This window comes from Oncorhynchus kisutch, linkage group LG7 (genome assembly GCF_002021735.2).
Source record: "Oncorhynchus kisutch isolate 150728-3 linkage group LG7, Okis_V2, whole genome shotgun sequence".
Classification (NCBI taxonomy): Eukaryota; Metazoa; Chordata; class Actinopteri; order Salmoniformes; family Salmonidae; genus Oncorhynchus; species Oncorhynchus kisutch.
The window spans coordinates 53,787,717-53,810,476 of NC_034180.2; the positions used below are offsets into that span (position 1 = coordinate 53,787,717).

General features: G+C 39.5%; 1 protein-coding gene across 2 annotated transcripts in view; it reads left to right on the forward strand.

Annotated features, from left to right (window-relative positions):
* fbln5 (fibulin 5) overlaps window positions 1-22,760 on the forward strand; it is a 70,376-nt gene that overhangs the window by 33,578 nt on the left and 14,038 nt on the right. For both annotated transcript variants that reach the window (XM_031829341.1, XM_031829340.1), the window contains exons 5-8: window positions 2,486-2,608; window positions 14,361-14,477; window positions 19,267-19,383; window positions 21,996-22,118. In XM_031829341.1, the coding sequence (XP_031685201.1) occupies window positions 2,486-2,608; window positions 14,361-14,477; window positions 19,267-19,383; window positions 21,996-22,118 (480 nt within the window). The remainder of the gene's footprint in view (window positions 1-2,485; window positions 2,609-14,360; window positions 14,478-19,266; window positions 19,384-21,995; window positions 22,119-22,760) is intronic.

The window sequence follows — 22,760 nt, forward strand, 5'->3', positions numbered from 1 at the left end:
GCTAGGAAACCTCCAAAAGTGAACCAGTCCTGTGAACGTGTTAGGCAACTCAGGTGTTTTATGCTTCAGCAGCAAAGTAAGATGAGATGTATGTTTAGGAAGTAGCGCCTTATAAACAAAAAGAGAGTATTTTTGGTCTTTAATGTCCTGCCAACCTTTTTGATACAGTGATGAGTATAAAAACTGTCACCTGTAACAAAACGAAGGGCATTATGGGAGTTTTAGCAGCTGCACTTTGATAAATAACATCACCATAATCAACAACACATCAAATGTTTAACTGAATAATCTGCTTCCTACTGCTTAGCGAAAGGCACCGTCTGTTTCTGTAGAAAAATACAACTTTAAATCTTAGCTTCTTAACCAGCTCATCTATATGTTAAAAAAATAAATAATCAAATCCATATCAATCATAATACCTAGGTATTTATACGCGGGAACACGTTCGATTAGAGAACCGTCTAATGGGTGAACATGTAGTCCATCTGAAACATTCTTACGAGAATTTAAAAACAACGCGTATTTCATTTTGCCTGTGTTATGCACGTGTTTTTAAATCAGAGATAGGGATTCCTACATAGCTTTTAAATCTGACTGTAGTTTTGTCACAGCCACATCAACAGCCACATCAACAGCCACATCAACAGCCAGATCAACAGCCAGATCAACAGCCAGATCAACAGCCAGATCAACAGTCAGGGCAACAGCCAGATCAACAGTCAGGGCAACAGCCAGATCAACAGTCAGGGCAACAGCCAGATCAACAGCCAGATCAACAGTCAGATCAACAGTCTGGGCAACAGCCACATCAACAGTCAGGGCAACAGCCACATCAACAGCCAGATCAACAGCCAGATCAACAGCCAGATCAACAGTCAGGGCAACAGCCAGATCAACAGTCAGATCAACAGTCAGGGCAACAGCCACATCAACAGCCAGATCAACAGTCAGGGCAACAGCCACATCAACAGCCAGATCAACAGTCAGATCAACAGTCAGATCAACAGCCAGATCAACAGTCAGATCAACAGTCAGATCAACAGTCAGGGCAACAGCCAGATCAACAGCCAGATCAACAGCCAGATCAACAGCCAGATCAACAGCCAGATCAACAGCCAGATCAACAGTCAGATCAACAGCCAGATCAACAGTCAGATCAACAGCCAGATCAACAGTCAGATCAACAGTCAGGGCAACAGTCAGGGCAACAGCCAGATCAACAGCCAGATCAACAGCCAGATCAACAGCCAGATCAACAGCCAGATCAACAGCCAGATCAACAGTCAGATCAACAGCACACATAATGCTATCATCCAAATATAGATTAAGTTAAAAATTAAATAATAATAATAATAATAATTACAGATTGACCAATGGTGTTTATATCAATAGTGAAGAGAACAGGTACCAAAATCGATCCCTGTTTTACACATTTACGTACTTCAAGAAATTCAGACTTAACTCTATAAATCAGGATGGCCTGAATTCAGACTTAACTCTATAAATCAGGATGGCCTGAATTCAGACTTAACTCTATAAATCAGGATGGCCACTCTCTCACTCAGAGAGAGTGATAAGACAGACAGAGAGAGTGATGAGACAGACAGAGAGAGTGATGAGACAGGCAGAGAGAGTGATGAGACAGGCAGAGAGAGGGATGAGACAGGCAGAGAGAGGGATGAGACAGGCAGAGTGAGTCATGCGACAGGCAGAGAGAGGGATGAGACAGGCAGAGAGAGGGATGAGACAGGCAGAGAGAGAGGGATGAGACAGGCAGAGAGAGTGTAATGAGACAGGCAGAGAGAGTGATGAGACAGGCAGAGAGAGTGATGAGACAGGCAGAGAGAGTGATGAGACAGGCAGAGAGAGGGATGAGACAGGCAGAGAGAGGGATGAGACAGGCAGAGAGAGGGATGAGACAGGCAGAGAGAGGGATGAGTCAGGCAGTGAGAGGGATGAGACAGGCAGAGAGAGAGGGATGAGACAGGCAGAGAGAGTGTAATGAGACAGGCAGAGAGAGTGATGAGACAGGCAGAGAGAGTGATGAGACAGGCAGAGAGAGTGATGAGACAGGCAGAGAGAGTGATGAGACAGGCAGAGAGAGTGATGAGACAGGCTGAGAGAGTGATGAGACAGGCAGAGAGAGTGATGAGACAGGCAGAGAGAGTGATGAGACAGGCAGAGAGAGGGAGCTTGTCCGAGTTGGTCGGCGAACCCTCAAGCTTTTGGCCCGTTAGCTCTGTGTGGCATCGACTGTTCCACAAAACCATACTGAAGTGGTCAACTCTAAATCCACGTTTTTAAACAAAGGGTCACTACAGTTATTGTTCTTTGCGGTGGTAATCATTGTTTGCTTTTTGTTCATTTTATCAGAGAGGAGGGTGTGCACAGGGGGGAAAATGGGGGGAAAATATATTTTCCGTTGGGGGAGGAGGGATGCATTCAACCCACTCGAAACCAACCTCCCTCTGTTCCTCTGTTGCAGACATGGATGAGTGTGAGACAGACTCCCACCAGTGTAACCCCACCCAGGTGTGTATCAACACAGCTGGAGGATACACCTGCTCCTGTACCGAGGGCTACTGGCTGGTCGGGGGACAGTGTCAGGGTAAGAACCTGTGTGTGTGTGTGTGTGTGTGTGTGTGTGTGTGTGTGTGTGTGTGTGTGTGTGTGTGTGTGTGTGTGTGTGTGTGTGTGTGTGTGTGTGTGTGATAGAGAGTGTGTGTGTGTGTGTGTGTGTGTGTGTGTGTGTGTGTGTGTGATAGAGAGAGAGTGTGTGTGTGTGTGTGTGTGTGGGAAAGTTGTGCAAAGAATGGTAAGCTCTGAGGTTTATTATATATACTATATCTATTATTACAGACAATGAATACACATGTATTTCAGGAGTAGGACAGATACTATACTATATCGCCATTACGGAAATGTCAATCATTACTATATGTGGAAATACACATGTATTTCAGGAGTAGGACAGATACTATACTATATCGCCATTACGGAAATGTCAATCATTACTATATGTGGAAATACACATGTATTTCAGGAGTAGGACAGATACTATACTATATCGCCATTACGGAAATGTCAATCATTACTATATGTGGAAATACACATGTATTTCAGGAGTAGGACAGATACTATACTATATCGCCATTACGGAAATGTCAATCATTACTATATGTGGAAATACACATGTATTTCAGGAGTAGGACAGATACTATACTATATCGCCATTACGGAAATGTCAATCATTACTATATGTGGAAATACACATGTATTTCAGGAGTAGGACAGATACTATACTATATCGCCATTACGGAAATGTCAATCATTACTATATGTGGAAATACACATGTATTTCAGGAGTAGGACAGATACTATACTATATCGCCATTACGGAAATGTCAATCATTACTATATGTGGAAATACACATGTATTTCAGGAGTAGGACAGATACTATACTATATCGCCATTACGGAAATGTCAATCATTACTATATGTGGAAATACACATGTATTTCAGGAGTAGGACAGATACTATACTATATCGCCATTACGGAAATGTCAATCATTACTATATGTGGAAATACACATGTATTTCAGGAGTAGGACAGATACTATACTATATCGCCATTACGGAAATGTCAATCATTACTATATGTGGAAATACACATGTATTTCAGGAGTAGGACAGATACTATACTATATCGCCATTACGGAAATGTCAATCATTACTATATGTGGAAATACACATGTATTTCAGGAGTAGGACAGATACTATACTATATCGCCATTACGGAAATGTCAATCATTACTATATGTGGAAATACACATGTATTTCAGGAGTAGGACAGATACTATACTATATCGCCATTACGGAAATGTCAATCATTACTATATGTGGAAATACACGTGTATTTCAGGAGTAGGACAGATACTATACTATATCGCCATTACGGAAATGTCAATCATTACTATATGTGGAAATACACGTGTATTTCAGGAGTAGGACAGATACTATACTATATCGCCATTACGGAAATGTCAATCATTACTATATGTGGAAATACACATGTATTTCAGGAGTAGGACAGATACTATACTATATCGCCATTACGGAAATGTCAATCATTACTATATGTGGAAATACACATGTATTTCAGGAGTAGGACAGATACTATACTATATCGCCATTACGGAAATGTCAATCATTACTATATGTGGAAATACACATGTATTTCAGGAGTAGGACAGATACTATACTATATCGCCATTACGGAAATGTCAATCATTACTATATGTGGAAATACACATGTATTTCAGGAGTAGGACAGATACTATACTATATCGCCATTACGGAAATGTCAATCATTACTATATGTGGAAATACACATGTATTTCAGGAGTAGGACAGATACTATACTATATCGCCATTACGGAAATGTCAATCATTACTATATGTGGAAATACACATGTATTTCAGGAGTAGGACAGATACTATACTATATCGCCATTACGGAAATGTCAATCATTACTATATGTGGAAATACACATGTATTTCAGGAGTAGGACAGATACTATACTATATCGCCATTACGGAAATGTCAATCATTACTATATGTGGAAATACACATGTATTTCAGGAGTAGGACAGATACTATACTATATCGCCATTACGGAAATGTCAATCATTACTATATGTGGAAATACACATGTATTTCAGGAGTAGGACAGATACTATACTATATCGCCATTACGGAAATGTCAATCATTACTATATGTGGAAATACACATGTATTTCAGGAGTAGGACAGATACTATACTATATCGCCATTACGGAAATGTCAATCATTACTATATGTGGAAATACACATGTATTTCAGGAGTAGGACAGATACTATACTATATCGCCATTACGGAAATGTCAATCATTACTATATGTGGAAATACACATGTATTTCAGGAGTAGGACAGATACTATACTATATCGCCATTACGGAAATGTCAATCATTACTATATGTGGAAATACACATGTATTTCAGGAGTAGGACAGATACTATACTATATCGCCATTACGGAAATGTCAATCATTACTATATGTGGAAATACACATGTATTTCAGGAGTAGGACAGATACTATACTATATCGCCATTACGGAAATGTCAATCATTACTATATGTGGAAATACACATGTATTTCAGGAGTAGGACAGATACTATACTATATCGCCATTACGGAAATGTCAATCATTACTATATGTGGAAATACACATGTATTTCAGGAGTAGGACAGATACTATACTATATCGCCATTACGGAAATGTCAATCATTACTATATGTGGAAATACACATGTATTTCAGGAGTAGGACAGATACTATACTATATCGCCATTACGGAAATGTCAATCATTACTATATGTGGAAATACACATGTATTTCAGGAGTAGGACAGATACTATACTATATCGCCATTACGGAAATGTCAATCATTACTATATGTGGAAATACACATGTATTTCAGGAGTAGGACAGATACTATACTATATCGCCATTACGGAAATGTCAATCATTACTATATGTGGAAATACACATGTATTTCAGGAGTAGGACAGATACTATACTATATCGCCATTACGGAAATGTCAATCATTACTATATGTGGAAATACACATGTATTTCAGGAGTAGGACAGATACTATACTATATCGCCATTACGGAAATGTCAATCATTACTATATGTGGAAATACACATGTATTTCAGGAGTAGGACAGATACTATACTATATCGCCATTACGGAAATGTCAATCATTACTATATGTGGAAATACACATGTATTTCAGGAGTAGGACAGATACTATACTATATCGCCATTACGGAAATGTCAATCATTACTATATGTGGAAATACACATGTATTTCAGGAGTAGGACAGATACTATACTATATCGCCATTACGGAAATGTCAATCATTACTATATGTGGAAATACACATGTATTTCAGGAGTAGGACAGATACTATACTATATCGCCATTACGGAAATGTCAATCATTACTATATGTGGAAATACACATGTATTTCAGGAGTAGGACAGATACTATACTATATCGCCATTACGGAAATGTCAATCATTACTATATGTGGAAATACACATGTATTTCAGGAGTAGGACAGATACTATACTATATCGCCATTACGGAAATGTCAATCATTACTATATGTGGAAATACACATGTATTTCAGGAGTAGGACAGATACTATACTATATCGCCATTACGGAAATGTCAATCATTACTATATGTGGAAATACACATGTATTTCAGGAGTAGGACAGATACTATACTATATCGCCATTACGGAAATGTCAATCATTACTATATGTGGAAATACACATGTATTTCAGGAGTAGGACAGATACTATACTATATCGCCATTACGGAAATGTCAATCATTACTATATGTGGAAATACACATGTATTTCAGGAGTAGGACAGATACTATACTATATCGCCATTACGGAAATGTCAATCATTACTATATGTGGAAATACACATGTATTTCAGGAGTAGGACAGATACTATACTATATCGCCATTACGGAAATGTCAATCATTACTATATGTGGAAATACACATGTATTTCAGGAGTAGGACAGATACTATACTATATCGCCATTACGGAAATGTCAATCATTACTATATGTGGAAATACACATGTATTTCAGGAGTAGGACAGATACTATACTATATCGCCATTACGGAAATGTCAATCATTACTATATGTGGAAATACACATGTATTTCAGGAGTAGGACAGATACTATACTATATCGCCATTACGGAAATGTCAATCATTACTATATGTGGAAATACACATGTATTTCAGGAGTAGGACAGATACTATACTATATCGCCATTACGGAAATGTCAATCATTACTATATGTGGAAATACACATGTATTTCAGGAGTAGGACAGATACTATACTATATCGCCATTACGGAAATGTCAATCATTACTATATGTGGAAATACACATGTATTTCAGGAGTAGGACAGATACTATACTATATCGCCATTACGGAAATGTCAATCATTACTATATGTGGAAATACACATGTATTTCAGGAGTAGGACAGATACTATACTATATCGCCATTACGGAAATGTCAATCATTACTATATGTGGAAATACACATGTATTTCAGGAGTAGGACAGATACTATACTATATCGCCATTACGGAAATGTCAATCATTACTATATGTGGAAATACACATGTATTTCAGGAGTAGGACAGATACTATACTATATCGCCATTACGGAAATGTCAATCATTACTATATGTGGAAATACACATGTATTTCAGGAGTAGGACAGATACTATACTATATCGCCATTACGGAAATGTCAATCATTACTATATGTGGAAATACACATGTATTTCAGGAGTAGGACAGATACTATACTATATCGCCATTACGGAAATGTCAATCATTACTATATGTGGAAATACACATGTATTTCAGGAGTAGGACAGATACTATACTATATCGCCATTACGGAAATGTCAATCATTACTATATGTGGAAATACACATGTATTTCAGGAGTAGGACAGATACTATACTATATCGCCATTACGGAAATGTCAATCATTACTATATGTGGAAATACACATGTATTTCAGGAGTAGGACAGATACTATACTATATCGCCATTACGGAAATGTCAATCATTACTATATGTGGAAATACACATGTATTTCAGGAGTAGGACAGATACTATACTATATCGCCATTACGGAAATGTCAATCATTACTATATGTGGAAATACACATGTATTTCAGGAGTAGGACAGATACTATACTATATCGCCATTACGGAAATGTCAATCATTACTATATGTGGAAATACACATGTATTTCAGGAGTAGGACAGATACTATACTATATCGCCATTACGGAAATGTCAATCATTACTATATGTGGAAATACACATGTATTTCAGGAGTAGGACAGATACTATACTATATCGCCATTACGGAAATGTCAATCATTACTATATGTGGAAATACACATGTATTTCAGGAGTAGGACAGATACTATACTATATCGCCATTACGGAAATGTCAATCATTACTATATGTGGAAATACACATGTATTTCAGGAGTAGGACAGATACTATACTATATCGCCATTACGGAAATGTCAATCATTACTATATGTGGAAATACACATGTATTTCAGGAGTAGGACAGATACTATACTATATCGCCATTACGGAAATGTCAATCATTACTATATGTGGAAATACACATGTATTTCAGGAGTAGGACAGATACTATACTATATCGCCATTACGGAAATGTCAATCATTACTATATGTGGAAATACACATGTATTTCAGGAGTAGGACAGATACTATACTATATCGCCATTACGGAAATGTCAATCATTACTATATGTGGAAATACACATGTATTTCAGGAGTAGGACAGATACTATACTATATCGCCATTACGGAAATGTCAATCATTACTATATGTGGAAATACACATGTATTTCAGGAGTAGGACAGATACTATACTATATCGCCATTACGGAAATGTCAATCATTACTATATGTGGAAATACACATGTATTTCAGGAGTAGGACAGATACTATACTATATCGCCATTACGGAAATGTCAATCATTACTATATGTGGAAATACACATGTATTTCAGGAGTAGGACAGATACTATACTATATCGCCATTACGGAAATGTCAATCATTACTATATGTGGAAATACACATGTATTTCAGGAGTAGGACAGATACTATACTATATCGCCATTACGGAAATGTCAATCATTACTATATGTGGAAATACACATGTATTTCAGGAGTAGGACAGATACTATACTATATCGCCATTACGGAAATGTCAATCATTACTATATGTGGAAATACACATGTATTTCAGGAGTAGGACAGATACTATACTATATCGCCATTACGGAAATGTCAATCATTACTATATGTGGAAATACACATGTATTTCAGGAGTAGGACAGATACTATACTATATCGCCATTACGGAAATGTCAATCATTACTATATGTGGAAATACACATGTATTTCAGGAGTAGGACAGATACTATACTATATCGCCATTACGGAAATGTCAATCATTACTATATGTGGAAATACACATGTATTTCAGGAGTAGGACAGATACTATACTATATCGCCATTACGGAAATGTCAATCATTACTATATGTGGAAATACACATGTATTTCAGGAGTAGGACAGATACTATACTATATCGCCATTACGGAAATGTCAATCATTACTATATGTGGAAATACACATGTATTTCAGGAGTAGGACAGATACTATACTATATCGCCATTACGGAAATGTCAATCATTACTATATGTGGAAATACACATGTATTTCAGGAGTAGGACAGATACTATACTATATCGCCATTACGGAAATGTCAATCATTACTATATGTGGAAATACACATGTATTTCAGGAGTAGGACAGATACTATACTATATCGCCATTACGGAAATGTCAATCATTACTATATGTGGAAATACACATGTATTTCAGGAGTAGGACAGATACTATACTATATCGCCATTACGGAAATGTCAATCATTACTATATGTGGAAATACACATGTATTTCAGGAGTAGGACAGATACTATACTATATCGCCATTACGGAAATGTCAATCATTACTATATGTGGAAATACACATGTATTTCAGGAGTAGGACAGATACTATACTATATCGCCATTACGGAAATGTCAATCATTACTATATGTGGAAATACACATGTATTTCAGGAGTAGGACAGATACTATACTATATCGCCATTACGGAAATGTCAATCATTACTATATGTGGAAATACACATGTATTTCAGGAGTAGGACAGATACTATACTATATCGCCATTACGGAAATGTCAATCATTACTATATGTGGAAATACACATGTATTTCAGGAGTAGGACAGATACTATACTATATCGCCATTACGGAAATGTCAATCATTACTATATGTGGAAATACACATGTATTTCAGGAGTAGGACAGATACTATACTATATCGCCATTACGGAAATGTCAATCATTACTATATGTGGAAATACACATGTATTTCAGGAGTAGGACAGATACTATACTATATCGCCATTACGGAAATGTCAATCATTACTATATGTGGAAATACACATGTATTTCAGGAGTAGGACAGATACTATACTATATCGCCATTACGGAAATGTCAATCATTACTATATGTGGAAATACACATGTATTTCAGGAGTAGGACAGATACTATACTATATCGCCATTACGGAAATGTCAATCATTACTATATGTGGAAATACACATGTATTTCAGGAGTAGGACAGATACTATACTATATCGCCATTACGGAAATGTCAATCATTACTATATGTGGAAATACACATGTATTTCAGGAGTAGGACAGATACTATACTATATCGCCATTACGGAAATGTCAATCATTACTATATGTGGAAATACACATGTATTTCAGGAGTAGGACAGATACTATACTATATCGCCATTACGGAAATGTCAATCATTACTATATGTGGAAATACACATGTATTTCAGGAGTAGGACAGATACTATACTATATCGCCATTACGGAAATGTCAATCATTACTATATGTGGAAATACACATGTATTTCAGGAGTAGGACAGATACTATACTATATCGCCATTACGGAAATGTCAATCATTACTATATGTGGAAATACACATGTATTTCAGGAGTAGGACAGATACTATACTATATCGCCATTACGGAAATGTCAATCATTACTATATGTGGAAATACACATGTATTTCAGGAGTAGGACAGATACTATACTATATCGCCATTACGGAAATGTCAATCATTACTATATGTGGAAATACACATGTATTTCAGGAGTAGGACAGATACTATACTATATCGCCATTACGGAAATGTCAATCATTACTATATGTGGAAATACACATGTATTTCAGGAGTAGGACAGATACTATACTATATCGCCATTACGGAAATGTCAATCATTACTATATGTGGAAATACACATGTATTTCAGGAGTAGGACAGATACTATACTATATCGCCATTACGGAAATGTCAATCATTACTATATGTGGAAATACACATGTATTTCAGGAGTAGGACAGATACTATACTATATCGCCATTACGGAAATGTCAATCATTACTATATGTGGAAATACACATGTATTTCAGGAGTAGGACAGATACTATACTATATCGCCATTACGGAAATGTCAATCATTACTATATGTGGAAATACACATGTATTTCAGGAGTAGGACAGATACTATACTATATCGCCATTACGGAATTTCAATCATTACTATATGTGGAAATACACATGTATTTCAGGAGTAGGACAGATACTATACTATATCGCCATTACGGAAATGTCAATCATTACTATATGTGGAAATACACATGTATTTCAGGAGTAGGACAGATACTATACTATATCGCCATTACGGAAATGTCAATCATTACTATATGTGGAAATACACATGTATTTCAGGAGTAGGACAGATACTATACTATATCGCCATTACGGAAATGTCAATCATTACTATATGTGGAAATACACATGTATTTCAGGAGTAGGACAGATACTATACTATATCGCCATTACGGAAATGTCAATCATTACTATATGTGGAAATACACATGTATTTCAGGAGTAGGACAGATACTATACTATATCGCCATTACGGAAATGTCAATCATTACTATATGTGGAAATACACATGTATTTCAGGAGTAGGACAGATACTATACTATATCGCCATTACGGAAATGTCAATCATTACTATATGTGGAAATACACATGTATTTCAGGAGTAGGACAGATACTATACTATATCGCCATTACGGAAATGTCAATCATTACTATATGTGGAAATACACATGTATTTCAGGAGTAGGACAGATACTATACTATATCGCCATTACGGAAATGTCAATCATTACTATATGTGGAAATACACATGTATTTCAGGAGTAGGACAGATACTATACTATATCGCCATTACGGAATTTCAATCATTACTATATGTGGAAATACACATGTATTTCAGGAGTAGGACAGATACTATACTATATCGCCATTACGGAAATGTCAATCATTACTATATGTGGAAATACACATGTATTTCAGGAGTAGGACAGATACTATACTATATCGCCATTACGGAAATGTCAATCATTACTATATGTGGAAATACACATGTATTTCAGGAGTAGGACAGATACTATACTATATCGCCATTACGGAAATGTCAATCATTACTATATGTGGAAATACACATGTATTTCAGGAGTAGGACAGATACTATACTATATCGCCATTACGGAAATGTCAATCATTACTATATGTGGAAATACACATGTATTTCAGGAGTAGGACAGATACTATACTATATCGCCATTACGGAAATGTCAATCATTACTATATGTGGAAATACACATGTATTTCAGGAGTAGGACAGATACTATACTATATCGCCATTACGGAAATGTCAATCATTACTATATGTGGAAATACACATGTATTTCAGGAGTAGGACAGATACTATACTATATCGCCATTACGGAAATGTCAATCATTACTATATGTGGAAATACACATGTATTTCAGGAGTAGGACAGATACTATACTATATCGCCATTACGGAAATGTCAATCATTACTATATGTGGAAATACACATGTATTTCAGGAGTAGGACAGATACTATACTATATCGCCATTACGGAAATGTCAATCATTACTATATGTGGAAATACACATGTATTTCAGGAGTAGGACAGATACTATACTATATCGCCATTACGGAATTTCAATCATTACTATATGTGGAAATACACATGTATTTCAGGAGTAGGACAGATACTATACTATATCGCCATTACGGAAATGTCAATCATTACTATATGTGGAAATACACATGTATTTCAGGAGTAGGACAGATACTATACTATATCGCCATTACGGAAATGTCAATCATTACTATATGTGGAAATACACATGTATTTCAGGAGTAGGACAGATACTATACTATATCGCCATTACGGAAATGTCAATCATTACTATATGTGGAAATACACATGTATTTCAGGAGTAGGACAGATACTATACTATATCGCCATTACGGAAATGTCAATCATTACTATATGTGGAAATACACATGTATTTCAGGAGTAGGACAGATACTATACTATATCGCCATTACGGAAATGTCAATCATTACTATATGTGGAAATACACATGTATTTCAGGAGTAGGACAGATACTATACTATATCGCCATTACGGAAATGTCAATCATTACTATATGTGGAAATACACATGTATTTCAGGAGTAGGACAGATACTATACTATATCGCCATTACGGAAATGTCAATCATTACTATATGTGGAAATACACATGTATTTCAGGAGTAGGACAGATACTATACTATATCGCCATTACGGAAATGTCAATCATTACTATATGTGGAAATACACATGTATTTCAGGAGTAGGACAGATACTATACTATATCGCCATTACGGAAATGTCAATCATTACTATATGTGGAAATACACATGTATTTGTTTAAAGTTTTGCTTTTTGCCGTGTCAAACTTTGCTTTTCCTGATTGTTCCAGGTCTCTTTGTGTGTCCATATATTGATCATTAACTTCCATCTCTCTGTGTCTAGATATTGATTGTTAAACTTCCATCTCTCTGTGTCTAGATATTGATTGTTAAACTTCCATCTCTCTGTGTCTAGATATTGATTGTTAAACTTCCATCTCTCTGTGTCTAGATATTGATTGTTAAACTTCCATCTCTCTGTGTCTAGATATTGATTGTTAAACTTCCATCTCTCTGTGTCTAGATATTGATTGTTAAACTTCCATCTCTCTGTGTCTAGATATTGATTGTTAAACTTCCATCTCTCTGTGTCTAGATATTGATTGTTAAACTTCCATCTCTCTGTGTCTAGATATTGATTGTTAAACTTCCATCTCTCTGTGTCTAGATATTGATTGTTAAACTTCCATCTCTCTGTGTCTAGATATTGATTGTTAAACTTCCATCTCTCTGTGTCTAGATATTGATTGTTAAACTTCCATCTCTCTGTGTCTAGATATTGATTGTTAAACTTCCATCTCTCTGTGTCTAGATATTGATTGTTAAACTTCCATCTCTCTGTGTCTAGATATTGATTGTTAAACTTCCATCTCTCTGTGTCTAGATATTGATTGTTAAACTTCCATCTCTCTGTGTCCAGACATTGATGAGTGTCGCTACGGGTACTGCCAGCAGCTGTGTGCCAACGTGCCAGGCTCCTATTCGTGCTCCTGCAACCCTGGCTTCCTCCTCAACCCTGACAGCAGAACCTGTCAAGGTGGACACACACACACACATCGTGCCGACACACACACACCCACACACCGTGCAGACACACATACAAACCGTGCCGACACACACACACACCCTGCAGACACACACTCAAACCGTGCCGACACACACTCAAACCGTGCCGACACACACTCACACTGTGCAGACACACACACACACACACCGTGCAGACACACACACACACCGTGCAGACACACACACAAACTGTGCCGACACACACTCACACTGTGCAGACACACACACACACACACCGTGCAGACACACACACACACCGTGCAGACACACACACAAACTGTGCCGACACACACACACACACCGTGCAGACACACACACAAACTGTGCCGACACACACACACACCGTGCAGACACATAAACACACACACACACCGTGCAGACACACACACCGTGCCGACACACACACACACCGTGCAGAAACACACACACACACACCGTGCAGACACACACAAACCTTGCAGACACACACAAACCTGGCAGACACACACACAAACCTTGCAGACACACACACAAACCTTGCAGACACACACACAAACCTTGCAGACACACACACAAACCTTGCAGACACACACACAACTTGCAGACACACACACACTGGCATCCATGCATGCACCCATATACACACACACACACACGAACACACACACACACACACACGTATAACATGCCTTATGAAAGTATTCCCTGGACTTTTTCCACATTTTGTTGTGTTACAAAGTGAGATCAAAATGTTTAGTAATTGTCATTCTTTGGGGGGACAACGATCTACACAAAATACTCTGTAAAGTAGAAGAAAAATTCTAACATTTGTTAAAAAATAAGTCGTGAAAAATAAAACACTAATATATCTTGATTAGATAAGTGTTCAACCTCCTAAGTCAACAGTACATGTTAGAATCACCTTAGGCAGTGTTTACAGCTGTGAGTCTTTCTGGGTGAGTCTCTAAGAGCTGTGAGTCTTTTTGGGTGAGTCTCTAAGAGCTGTGAGTCTTTCTGGGTGAGTCTCTAAGAGCTGTGAGTCTTTCTGGGTCTCTAAGAGTGATTACAGCCGTGAGTCTTTCTGGGTAAATCTCTAAGAGTGATTACAGCCGTGAGTCTTTCTGGGTAAATCTCTAAGAGCTGTGAGTCTTTCTGGGTAAATCTCTAAGAGCTGTGAGTCTTTCTGGGTCTCTAAGAGCTGTGAGTCTTTCTGGGTAAGTCTCTAAGAGTGATTACAGCCGTGAGTCTTTCTGGGTGAGTCTCTAAGAGCTGTGAGTCTTTCTGGGTGAGTCTCTAAGAGCTGTGAGTCTTTCTGGGTCTCTAAGAGTGATTACAGCCGTGAGTCTTTCTGGGTAAATCTCTAAGAGTGATTACAGCCGTGAGTCTTTCTGGGTAAATCTCTAAGAGTGATTACAGCTGTGAGTCTTTCTGGGTCTCTAAGAGTGATTACAGCCGTGAGTCTTTCTGGGTAAATCTCTAAGAGTGGTTACAGCCGTGAGTCTTTCTGGGTAAATCTCTAAGAGTGTTTACAGCTGGGAGTCTTTCTGGGTAAGTCTCTAAGAGTGTTTACAGCTGTGAGTCTTTCTGGGTTGGTCTCTAAGAGTGTTTACAGCTGTGAGTCTTTCTGGGTGAGTCTCTAAGAGTGTTTACAGCTGTGAGTCTTTCTGGGTGAGTCTCTAAGAGCTGTGAGTCTTTCTGGGTAAGTCTCTAAGAGTGGTGAGTCTTTCTGGGTGAGTCTCTAAGAGTGTTTACAGCTGTGAGTCTTTCTGGGTAAGTCTCCTAAGAGTGTTTACAGCTGTGAGTCTTTCTGGGTGAGTCTCTAAGAGCTGTGAGTCTTTCTGGGTAAGTCTCTAAGAGCTGTGAGTCTTTCTGGGTGAGTCTCTAAGAGTGTTTACAGCTGTGAGTCTTTCTGGGTAAGTCTCTAAGAGTGTTTACAGCTGTGAGTCTTTCTGGGTGAGTCTCTAAGAGTTGTAAGCCTTTCTGGGTGAGTCTCTAAGAGCTGTGAGTCTTTCTGGGTGAGTCTCTAAGAGCTGTGAGTCTTTCTGGGTGAGTCTCTAAGAGCTGTGAGTCTTTCTGGGTGAGTCTCTAAGAGCTGTGAGTCTTTCTGGGTGAGTCTCTAAGAGCTTTGCACACCTGGATTGTACAACATCTGCCCATTTTATGATTTTCTAAATTCTTCAAGCTCTGTCCAGTTGGTTGTTGATCATTGCTAAGACAGCGATTTTCAGGTTTTGCCATAGATTTTTAAGTAAATTTAAGACAAAACTGTAACTCGGCCACTCAGGAACATTCAATGTCTTCTTGGTAAGCAACTCCAGTGTAGATTTGGCCTTGTGTTTTAGGTTATTGTCCTGCTGAAAGGTGAGTTCATCTCAGTGTCTGGTGGAAAGCAGACACTGAGATGAACTCAGGATATTGCCTGTGCTTAGCTCCATTCTGTTTATTTTTTATCCTGAAAAACTCCCCAGTCCTTATAGATTACAAGCATACCCATAACATGATGCAGCCACCGCTATGCTTGAAAATATGACGAGTGGTACTCAGTAATGTGTTTGTATTGGATTTGCCCCAAACATCACACTTTGTGTTCAGGACATAAAGTTAATTGCTTTGCCACATTATTTGCAGTATTACTTTAGTGACTTGTTGGAAACAGGATGCATGTTTTGGAATATTTTTATTCTGTACAGGCTTCCTTCTTTTACACTCTGTCATTTAGGTTAGTATTGTGGTGTAACTACAATGTTGTTGATCCATCCTCAGTTCTCTCCTATCACAGCCATTAAACTCTGTAACTGTTTTAAAGTCACCATTGAGCAGTTTCCTTCCTCTCCAATATTCAATGTTAGTGGTTGGAGCAGGTAGCCTAGTGGTTAGAGGAGGCAGGTAGCCTAGTGGTTGGAGCAGGTAGCCTAGTGGTTGGAGCAGGTAGCCTAGTGGTTAGAGGAGGCAGGTAGCCTAGTGGTTGGAGCAGGTAGCCTAGTGGTTGGAGCAGGTAGCCTAGTGGTTAGAGGAGGCAGGTAGCCTAGTGGTTGGAGCAGGTAGCCTAGTGGTTGGAGCAGGTAGCCTAGTGGTTGGAGCAGGTAGCCTAGTGGTTGGAGCAGGTAGCCTAGTGGTTAGAGCAGGTAGCCTAGTGGTTGGAGAAGGTAGCCTAGTGGTTAGAGGAGGTAGCCTAGTGGTTGGAGCAGGTAGCCTAGTGGTTGGAGCAGGTAGCCTAGTGGTTAGAGCAGGTAGCCTAGTGGTTGGAGCAGGTAGCCTAGTGGTTAGAGGAGGTAGCCTAGTGGTTAGAGACGCAGGTAGCCTAGTGGTTGGAGCAGGTAGCCTAGTGGTTAGAGGAGGTAGCCTAGTGGTTAGAGACGCAGGTAGCCTAGTGGTTGGAGCAGGTAGCCTAGTGGTTAGAGGAGGTAGCCTAGTGGTTAGAGACGCAGGTTGCCTAGTGGTTGGAGCAGGTAGCCTAGTGGTTAGAGGAGGTAGCCTAGTGGTTAGAGAGGCAGGTAGCCTAGTGGTTAGAGAGGCAGGTAGCCTAGTGGTTAGAGGAGGTAGCCTAGTGGTTAGAGAGGCAGGTAGCCTAGTGGTTAGAGAATCAGGTAGCCTAGTGGTTAGAGAGGCAGGTAGCCTAGTGGTTAGAGCAGGTAGCCTAGTGGTTAGAGAGGCAGGTAGCCTAGTGGTTAGAGCAGGTAGCCTAGTGGTTAGAGAAGCAGGTAGCCTAGTGGTTAGAGAGGCAGGTAGCCTAGTGGTTAGAGAGGCAGGTAGCCTAGTGGTTAGAGAAGCAGGTAGCCTAGTGGTTAGAGAGGCAGGTAGCCTAGTGGTTAGAGAGGCAGGTAGCCTAGTGGTTAGAGAGGCAGGTAGCCTAGTGGTTAGAGGAGGCGGGTAGCCTGGTGGTTAGAGTGGCAGGTAGCCTAGTGGTTAGAGCGTTGGACTAGTAACCGAAAGGTTGCAAATTCTAATCCCCGAGCTGACAAGGTACAAATCTGTCGTTATGCCCCTGAACAAGACACTGTTCCCCAGTAGGCCGTCATTGAAAATAAGAATTTGTTCTTAACTGACCTGCCTAGTTAAATAAAGGTTAAACATTTTTAAATAATAATCTGCTTTTTACATTTTTTACCCATCTACCAATCGGTGCCCTTCTTTGCAAGGCATTGGAAAACCTCCCTGGTCTTTGTGGTTGAATCTGTGTTTGAAATTCACTGCTGGACCGAGGTACCTCACAGGTAAGTGTATGTGTTTGGGTACAGAGACTTGTTAAAGCACATTTTTACTCCTGAACTTTAACCTCTGCTGGAGCGGCGACCGATAAAATTAATAAATAGAAAACAGACGTTTTTATCTTTTTATAATCTTTTACCAGATCTATTATGTTATATTCTCCTACATTCATTTCACATTTCCAAAAACGTCAAAGTGTTTCCTTTCAAATGGTACCAAGAATATGCATATCCTTGCTTCAGGGCCTGAGCTACAGGCAGTTAGATTTGGGTATGTCATTTTAGGGGCAAATTTATTTTTTAAAGGGTGTCTTGTCCTTAAGAGGTTTTAAGCTTTTCATAACTAAGGGGTTGAATACTTCTTGAGTCAAGACATTTCCGTTTTTTATTTGTAATTCATTTGTTCAATTTCTGTTGTTAAAACCATAATTCCTTTTTGATATTATGAGGAATTGTGGGTAGGCCAGTAATCAATTTTAAATTCAGGCTGTAACACAACAAAATATGGAAATAGTCAAGGTAATAACCTTTAACCTCCTTCAACACCTGTAATTAACCTCCTCTCCTCTCTAGACGTGGACGAGTGTGAGGATAACCCCTGTGCCCACGGTTGTTTCAACACCTACGGCTCCTACATGTGTAGCTGTGAAGAGGGATTTGAGCTGGCTTCTGACGGCACCACTTGCAATGGTGATGATGAGAAATCAAATGTGTTCTGTGCTGCAGCAACCAAAGAGAATGCTGTCCATCCCAAATGGCACCCTATTCCCTATATATAGTGCACTACTTCTGACCAGAGCCCTATGGCACCCTATTCCCTATATAGTGCACTACTTCTGACCAGAGCCCTATGGCACCGTATTCCCTATTATAGTGCACTACTTTAGACCAGAGCCCTATGGCACCCTATTCCCTATATATAGTTCCCTATGTTTGACCAGAGCCCTATGGTGCACTATATAGGGAATAGGGTGCCATTTGAGCCACTAGGTTGTTGAAGTGAGACAAATAAAGGAGGTCTATGGTGACCTAGTGATTCATAACCATCCAATCATTATTCGACATTTAGCTGTGGTTCAGTCATTATTTGACATCTAGCTGTGTGGTTCAGTCATTATTTGACATCTAGCTGTGGTTCAGTCATTATTCGACATCTAGCTGTGGTTCAGTCATTATTCGACATCTAGCTGTGGTTCAGTCATTATTTGACATCTAGCTGTGGTTCAGTCATTATTCGACATCTAGCTGTGGTTCAGTCATTATTTGACATTTAGCTGTGGTTCAGTCATTATTCGACATCTAGCTGTGGTTCAGTCATTATTTGACATCTAGCTGTGGTTCAGTCATTATTCGACATCTAGCTGTGGTTCAGTCATTATTCGACATCTAGCTGTGGTTCAGTCATTATTCGACATCTAGCTGTGGTTCAGTCATTATTCGACATCTAGCAGTGGTTCAGTCATTATTCGACATCTAGCTGTGGTTCAGTCATTATTCGACATCTAGCTGTGGTTCAGTCATTATTCGACATCTAGCTGTGGTACAGTCATTATTCGACATCTAGCTGTGGTTCAGTCATTATTTGACATCTAGCTGTGGTTCAGTCATTATTTGACATCTAGCTGTGGTTCAGTCATTATTTGACATCTAGCTGTGGTTCAGTCATTATTCGACATCTAGCTGTGGTTCAGTCATTATTCGACATCTAGCTGTGGTTCAGTCATTATTTGACATCTAGCTGTGGTTCAGTCATTATTTGACATCTAGCTGTGGTTCAGTCAGTATTTGTGCCCCTCATTACACTTTGAACTGTAATTCTTGGGCAATATTGTAATGACAGTGATGACTATGATGTGGTGTACTGTGATGTACTGTGGTGTACTGTGATGTACCGTGGTGTACTGTTATGTACTATGGTGTACTGTGGTGTACTGTGATGTACTGTGGTGTACTGTGGTGTTACATGGTGTACTGTGGTGTACTGTGATGTACTGTGGTGTTACATGGTGTAATGTGATGTACTGTGGTGTTACGTGGCGTACTGTGATGTACTGTGGTGTTACGTGGTGTACTGTGATGTACTGTGATGTACTGTGGTGTTATGTGGTGTACTGTGATGTACTGTGGTGTTACGTGGCGTACTGTGGTGTACTGTGATGTACTGTGGTGTTACATGGTGTAATGTGGTGTTACATGGTATACTGTGATGTACTGTGGTGTTACGTGGCATACTGTGGTGTACTGTGATGTACTGTGGTGTTACATGGTGTACTGTGGTGTTACATGGTGTACTGTTATGTACTGTGCTGTACTGTGGTGTTATGTGGTGTACTGTGATGTACTGTGGTGTTACGTGGCGTACTGTGGTGTACTGTGATGTACTGTGGTGTTACATGGTGTAATGTGGTGTTACATGGTATACTGTGATGTACTGTGGTGTTACGTGGCATACTGTGGTGTACTGTGATGTACTGTGGTGTTACATGGTGTACTGTGGTGTTACATGGTGTACTGTTATGTACTGTGCTGTACTGTGGTGTTACGTGAGATACTGTTGTACTGTGATGTACTGTGTTGTACTGTGGTGTTACATGATGTACTGTGGTGTTACGTGGCGTACTGTGATGTACTGTGGTGTTACGTGGCGTACTGTGATGTACTGTTGTGTTATGTGGTGTACTGTGATGTACTGTGGTGTTACGTGGCGTACTGTGGTGTACTGTGATGTACTGTGGTGTTACATGGTGTACTGTGGTGTTACATGGTGTACTGTGATGTACTGTGGTGTTACGTGGCGTACTGTGGTGTACTGTGATGTACTGTGGTGTTACATGGTGTACTGTGGTGTTACATGGTGTACTGTTATGTACTGTGTTGTACTGTGGTGTTACGTGAGATAATGTTGTACTGTGTTGTACTGTGATGTACTGTGTTGTACTGTGGTGTTACGTGATGTACTGTGTTGTACTGTGGTGTTACGTGATGTACTGTGTTGTACTGTGGTGTTACGTGATGTACTGTGGTGGTACGTGGTGTACTGTTTTGTTATGTGGTGTACTGTGGTGTTACGTGGCGTACTGTGATGTTACGTGGCGTACTGTGGTGTACTGTGATGTACTGTGGTGTTACGTGGCGTACTGTGATGTAATGTGATGTACTGTGGTTTTACGTGGTGTTACGTGGTGTACTGTGGTGTGCTGTGGTGTACTGTGGTGTACTGTGATGTACTGTGGTGTTACATGGTGTACTGTGATGTATTGTGATGTACTAATGTAACTACTAATGCTGTGTATCACCTATAGACCTGGACGAGTGTGGTTTCTCAGAGTTTCTGTGTCAGCACCGCTGTGTGAACACCCCAGGGTCCTTCCAGTGTCACTGCCCAGCGGGATACTATCTTTATGAGGATGGGAGGAGCTGTGAAGGTAATCAGGACACCCACTGAACTAACCCTAACCTGTCCAGGGAATGGGAGGAGCTGTGAAGGTAATCAGGACACCTACTGTACTAATACTAACCTGTCCAGGGAATGGGAGGAGCTGTGAAGGTAATCAGGACACCTACTGAACTAACCCTAACCTGTCCAGGGAATGGGAGGAGCTGTGAAGGTAATCAGGACACCTACTGTACTAATACTAACCTGTCCAGGGAATGGGAGGAGCTGTGAAGGTAATCAGGACACCCACTGAACTAACCCTAACCTGTCCAGGGAATGGGAGGAGCTGTGAAGGTAATCAGGACACCTACTGTACTAATACTAACCTGTCCAGGGAATGGGAGGAGCTGTGAAGGTAATCAGGACACCTACTGAACTAACCCTAACCTGTCCAGGGAATGGGAGGAGCTGTGAAGGTAATCAGGACACCTACTGTACTAATACTAACCTGTCCAGGGAATGGGAGGAGCTGTGAAGGTAATCAGGACACCTACTGTACTAACCCTAACCTGTCCAGGGAATGGGAGGAGCTGTGAAGGTAATCAGGACACCCACTGAACTAACCCTAACCTGTCCAGGGAATGGGAGGAGCTGTGAAGGTAATCAGGACATCTACTGAACTAACCCTAAC